The sequence below is a fragment of the Ostrinia furnacalis genome, unplaced genomic scaffold, assembly GCF_004193835.3.
Source record: "Ostrinia furnacalis isolate ACB-3 unplaced genomic scaffold, ASM419383v2 OfSCF7580, whole genome shotgun sequence".
Lineage (NCBI taxonomy): Eukaryota > Metazoa > Arthropoda > Insecta > Lepidoptera > Crambidae > Ostrinia > Ostrinia furnacalis.
Genome location: NW_021137819.1, coordinates 514,998 through 521,206, shown reverse-complemented (window position 1 = coordinate 521,206; position 6,209 = coordinate 514,998). Strand labels below are relative to the sequence as shown.

Genomic DNA, 6,209 nt, shown 5'->3' with positions numbered 1-6,209 from the left:
ACGACCTATTTTTATTGACGGAAAAAATGACCAAAATTATCAGATTTTTTTATAGTTTTTTTCCTTTCAATTACTTATTGTATAGCCTGACCAGGAACATAAAAACCCTGGCATAGAGGCGCGTCAATTGCATTTGATAGTGCAACACTAAGTACAGTCGTACCTGTGTTAAATTAATAGGCTAACTTTATGTATCAGGATTCAGGATTACGGGCTAATTTGATATTTTCATAAATTAACGAAAAAATATTATTATAGGTAACCTGGTTTAAATAAATTAAATGAAACTATCAATCGAGCTAGTAGGAAGTATTTTATTATTCATCAATTTTTATTTAAGTCTAACAATAATCTATACATACATANGCCCCCCTAGACAAAACGCACTTTTTGATCGAATCGAAAATCGAATCCGTCAAATTCCATACAAAAAAGGGGCTTTTCGACCACTTTTCGACTGGTTTGCGATTATAATGGCACTTTGTCTAGACCCACTGTTGCCATTAAAAGAAATTAGTACCATTAGTTTTCCGCAACATGGCGAGGGTTTTTATGTTCCTGGTCAGGCTATAAAGAAAACGTATAATAACTTTCAAACTAAGAGGTACATCCCGATAATATAAAAACAGCAATATTGCTAAATAACAGGCGATACAAAAAATACACAAAATAAGCCTATCCAGAAAATGACGACAAATAATAAAAAATGTAACATTATGAAAAAATCGACATTTTAATTCGTGTTTTTTGGTAAATTGTAAAACCAAAAATCTCATGTCTCTACTCCTACTATCACAACATTAATTTGCTATGAATGTGCACAATAAAATCGCAACCAGTCAAAAGTGGTCGAAAGGCCTTTTTTATACAGGGTGTTAGGTAAATGGGTGTATGAGCCGACACTAGCCCATGTTAACATAGATAGGCATATATAGTTCCAAAATACTGGACTGTCCTGTCGATGACATTGACAGTGGGGCGCCACCGTCAATACCGGATCGCTGGTTCAGATTTTTGCCATGTTGGAAACCATATAGTTGAACGATGGTAGCGCCCCCCTGTCATTGAGTTTGGTGGGACAGTTCAGCGTGGGTCATCTATAAATGGTATGGTGATGTCAGAAATTTGATATCATGATTTATTTTTTTTAAATTTTCATACAAAATAAATTTTATAAAATCCGATTTGTATGAAAATTAAACTTATTAAAATGAAGATATCAATTTTCTGACTTCACCATACCATTTATAAGTATGACTAGTCTAGTCAAATATGTTTTTTAGACAACTTACTTAATTATTAGTTAGTGCATAATATAAGGATGTCTTCACAAACAAGACTAAATTGCTGCTATACATTTACGTCCTATTTTTGGGACAGCCTGTATAAGAAAAAAACTTTTTTTATTTTTATCTCCGCCGATTACAGCGCCCTCGCACAATGGTCGAATAAATTAGTTTCAAGTTGAGTATTTCGTATTTCCGAACGTTATCGATGATGATGACGCCGCCATAAAAAAAAACAAAGTCAAAACTGCTGTCACAATAAAATGGCAGCGGGACCGATTGCTGAGCGAAATCAAGGTAATTTCTATGGAATTTAATAAATTAAACTTACAAAATGTTATTTATTATAATAAGCGATGCCAAGGCTGTCTTTATAAAATATTATCTCCACCTGCGCTATCCTTAAAGATGACTTTTTCAGATGAGTTTCTTGCTTTTGAGGTTAGGTTCAATATTTTGTTGATGCCAACCTTAATATCCTTAAATTTCTAATAAATTAACTATTTTTCCATTCAATTATCTGTTTCCAGATGCCACCATCTATGTGGGAGGCCTTGATGACAGAGTTTCGGAAACCCTGCTCTGGGAACTGTTTGTTCAAGCTGGACCAGTTGGTAAGATTACAATCAGACATTTTGATATAAATTTGCAATTACTATGACTATTATGGTGATATTTTGATTTAATTTTGAAACATAGACTATAGTTATAGAATAGCTGTGTATTATGCCTTTGCAGTGGTATTTAATTTGTGTGGTATTTTAATTGTGTGGTATTTTTGTTTCCAGTGAATGTGCATATGCCAAAGGATAGAGTGACACAGACTCACCAAGGATATGGATTTGTGGAATTCATGGGAGAGGAAGATGCTGATTATGCAATAAAGGTAATTGCTAGCAAAAGTTTTTTGTAACTTGGCAAGAAAAAGAGTAAAAGTAGTGATGCGGGAGAATCTTTATAAAAATGAGTTTACATAAAAATTAACCCTATTGCTACCTAACTTAGGCTCACAAAGATTTTGACGGGTTTAAAAATACACCCCCTTACTAATAAATACACTCGACAGCAAATAAATCGCACCACCCGCGACAAGCACTTTCAAACGTATGCATCCCCTACTTCACACCAATATTGGTACCATTCAAAAGCCTTGTTCTAAACTTCATTTCATTATAGGAAAGGTTTTTACCCCAAAAATGTTTCTTTATAAGGATCCAGAGTCACTTCTTCAAAAAATAGATAGTTACGCTTAAGCCAACTTTTATGGCTATAAAACTGTTAAGTTGGGATTAATCGCTATCCATCTGTTAAAGAGGACACGTGAGATCATTATTTGGTTTTATAACCATAAAATTTGGTCTAATTGATCCCAGAGGTGAGCCCAAAGTGAGGTCTTTTTTCAAGTCACGTTTATGGTATATGTTAATCATTTATAAAGAAATTAAATGTGTTTTTCTTTAAGGATATTTATTGGGCTTTCAAATAACACCAATATTGTTGGGGCACCATTATTGTGTCAAAAGAAAATCTTTAAAGTTCGCGTCGCGGGTGGTGCGATTTATTTGCTGTCGAGTGTAGTTACACAATTGTTGAACACTGTTTTAAAATGACATTTCCATACTAAACGTCACTTTAAAACACTGTTCAACGAGCGTGTAAGTTTTATTAGTTAGGGGGAAAGTATTTATAATATTTTATGAAACTGATTTTTGTCGAAATGAGTATGTACTTTTATTCAGTCGATGTTTATCTGTTTTTATACTGTTGTACTGAAAAGTGACTCAATTTATTCACTAATTCGCTGCTCCTTTATAACTGACTCCAATTTATATACTTTCTTGACATTACTTTTAAATCACATTTCCAATCATTTAATAAATCTATTTCACAGGTGATGAACATGATAAAACTCTATGGCAAGCCAGTAAGAGTGAACAAAGCATCTGCCCATCAGAAGAATTTAGATGTAGGAGCCAATGTGTTCATAGGAAACTTAGATCCGGAAGTGGATGAAAAACTACTATACGACACATTCTCTGCATTTGGAGTCATATTACAAACACCAAAGGTAATTATTGATTATTGTTGAACAGCTTCAATTCAATACAGTATTTTTGTCAGGTCTGCTTTAACAACTGCAGGCTACAGACAGATGTGATTGATCCAACTGTAATCTGTCTAAAATGTAAGTTAAATTACTTTCCGGTTAGTGTGAATTCATTAAAACTGCATTCCAATTCCAACTGCAATTGAGTTGTGACATCCAGACTGCAATTTTGCCAGCTGGCTACCAGTCCTAATAAAACTACTGTAAGCAGCCTATGGAATTTAGAATCAATAGCCATAGGATTACTTATAATATTATAATATTTGAAGTGTTCAATTCACATTTCTGCTATACACTTCTTAATCATAATTTATGGCAAATGTTATCTGTTCATTAACAGTTAATAGTGTAATTTACAAGTCATAATCAACTTACCACATTTGCTTTACCGATACTAATTTTGTTTCTTTTATTTTGCAGGTAATGCGAGACCCAGAAACTGGCAATTCAAAGGCCTTCGCATTCATAAACTTCGCATCATTTGAGGCATCAGACGCTGCTATAGAAGCGATGAACAACCAGTATCTATGCAACAGGCCCATATCAGTGTCGTACGCCTTCAAGAAGGATGTCAAAGGAGAGAGGCACGGCTCTGCGGCAGAAAGGTAACGAGTTTTTTTGCTTGTTTATATTATTGTTAAATGTAGATCAATTTAAAATAAATATTCCGTATAATTGTACAGAAACAATGAATGAAATATTACTCACATGGTATGGTAAATAGCCTAAAATCTTTCAGAAAAATATTAAAATAAGTGTAAAAGCTATGTGTAAAATAATAGTATTATTTCTGTGATTTAATTCTAGGTATAGGAGGAACTTCCATTGAGAACCATAGTACCATTAAAATAAAAGACATCACAAAGATATTAACTTGAATTGTTATAGCTCTTACTTATCATTTTGAATAACCAAGACCAAATTACTATGATCACTATATTCTTCCTTATCTCATTGCATTTTTCAGATAGGGTTATACTTATAAAACTTTATCCCTTCCAGATTGCTCGCCGCCCAGAACCCTCTATCGCACGCGGACAGACCTCACCAGCTCTTCGCGGACGCGCCTCCAACGATGATGGGACCAGTCCTAATGGCGCCCCCTCCACCGCCCACACCGACCCCTATGCCTCCCCCAGGCCCACCGATGGGGGCTCGACCACCGCCCCCTCTGCCAATGGCGGCACCCCCTCCACCGCCGTCATCCATGCCTCCGCCAGGCCCACCGCCTCCCCCTGGTCCACCGCCACCCCCACCCCCCTTCCACCACTTCCCCCCTCCCCCCTTCGGGCCCCCCGGCTTCGGACCCCCTCCCCCGCCCGGGGCCAGACCTCCCCCTCCCTGGAGACCGCCTCCTCCCTCTTTCAGGCCCCAATTCCCGCCGCGAGGACCGCCGCCGTTCGGACATCCGCCGTTTCCCCCTCATCACCCTCCCGAAAACTACTCTTATTGAGTGTAGTTAGGTTTATTTTTATAATAGAGTATTTTTAATGAATTCTGCGTTTTATTTTACTAGTAATTTTATTCATAAGCGAACGACAATTACAAATACAAACAAATACAAATACAAATCTATTTATTCAAAAGTAAGTACATGCATATAAAAACAAGCAACAAATGTTTAAGTACAGACATTAATGTATCTTACAAAATATTATGATTCTAAAAACATTGAGCTTTGCTTCCTAAGTTAGGGCAATTATATTCTACTAATATTATAAAGGCGAAAGTTTTTGTGGATGTTTGTTACTCTTTCACGCAAAAACTACTGAACGGATTTGGTTGAAACTTTACAGTATTATTATTTGTAACCCAGATTAACATCTAAGCTATAATTTATGTGAATCTGTGGCACTAAATTACTAAAAGCTAGTTTATTATAATATAACGCCCCCTCTGTCAATGGCAGTGCCCCTTACGTTGCCATTATCCATACCTACTCCTATGGGCCCAGGTCTGCCTCTCCCCTCCCCATTCCAAATTGTATTCACGTTTCAGTTAGTTGAATCAGCATAATGCAAGTACATTAGGTAGGATAATCAACTCGGATGAACTAGGTTTATTGATAGGTATTCTAGAATTTTCCCTGCTTGACTAGGAAATAAATAACGAAGGATTTATTTCCTAGTCAAACTAGTCAAAAGATGAACTCTTAGCTAAGTAAAGGAAAAGTAAAGCTTTTCACTCGAATACGTTTACGAGCACACTTCGGTGGAAGCACTAAAAATGTGTTTCGTGCATTTCCAATAAAATTTCGATTTGAAACCGGTAGCTATGAAAGGCAACGTCCAGTTTTGTCGCACAAACGAAAACCTACACCCAATAAGAAAACGTCGACGTGTAAGTAGGTACCTGTTATACGATGGGAACGTATGCAATATTTGTTAATGTTGCCAGTGTAGAAATTTTCCTCGAAATGTGGAGCTTTAGAGACTTGTGGGCTCTTATACAGAGTGTTTTGTTTGTGTTCGTGTATTTTATGTTTAAATAAATAGATAGATATTTTCTTTATTGCACTTTTTGTGTACTGTTTACTGTTTTAACTGTCAAATAAAAGAATTTACCTACCAAATTGTATTGGTCCAATTTAGGTGGTATTTTTGCTAAGAAGCGATCTCCTCCAGGCAACCATTATTTAAGGCAAAAAGCAACTTAAAAATTCAGGCATGGAATGAGCTACCTTGATGTCTTTTTTGAGGACGGCGACTGCTCAGACGATATCTTAGATAAGTATCTTTTGTTAAAAATTAAAGGCATTAACCTATAGTTAGGGCAACCATTGGCCAATAATGTTACTATAATGGTTGAACATCAGC

General features: G+C 36.1%; 1 protein-coding gene across 1 annotated transcript; it reads left to right on the top strand.

Annotated features, from left to right (window-relative positions):
* Positions 1-1,471: 1,471 nt before the first annotated feature.
* Spx (spliceosomal protein on the X) lies at positions 1,472-4,888 on the top strand. The gene is made up of 6 exons (XM_028321799.1): positions 1,472-1,583; positions 1,817-1,900; positions 2,075-2,172; positions 3,178-3,354; positions 3,814-3,998; positions 4,396-4,888. Exons 1-6 carry the CDS (start codon positions 1,550-1,552, stop codon positions 4,844-4,846), a joined length of 1,029 nt encoding a protein of 342 aa, XP_028177600.1. The 5' UTR covers positions 1,472-1,549; the 3' UTR covers positions 4,847-4,888.
* Positions 4,889-6,209: the final 1,321 nt, after the last annotated feature.

Bases quoted from the DNA above. Each gene is read 5' to 3' on its own strand.
- Spx (XM_028321799.1), top strand. From the start codon at position 1,550: ATGGCAGCGGGACCGATTGCTGAGCGAAATCAAG. The intron at 1,584-1,816 runs GTAATTTCTATG...ATCTGTTTCCAG, and splicing joins GATTGCTGAGCGAAATCAAG to ATGCCACCATCTATGTGGGA. The intron at 3,355-3,813 runs GTAATTATTGAT...TTTATTTTGCAG, and splicing joins TCATATTACAAACACCAAAG to GTAATGCGAGACCCAGAAAC.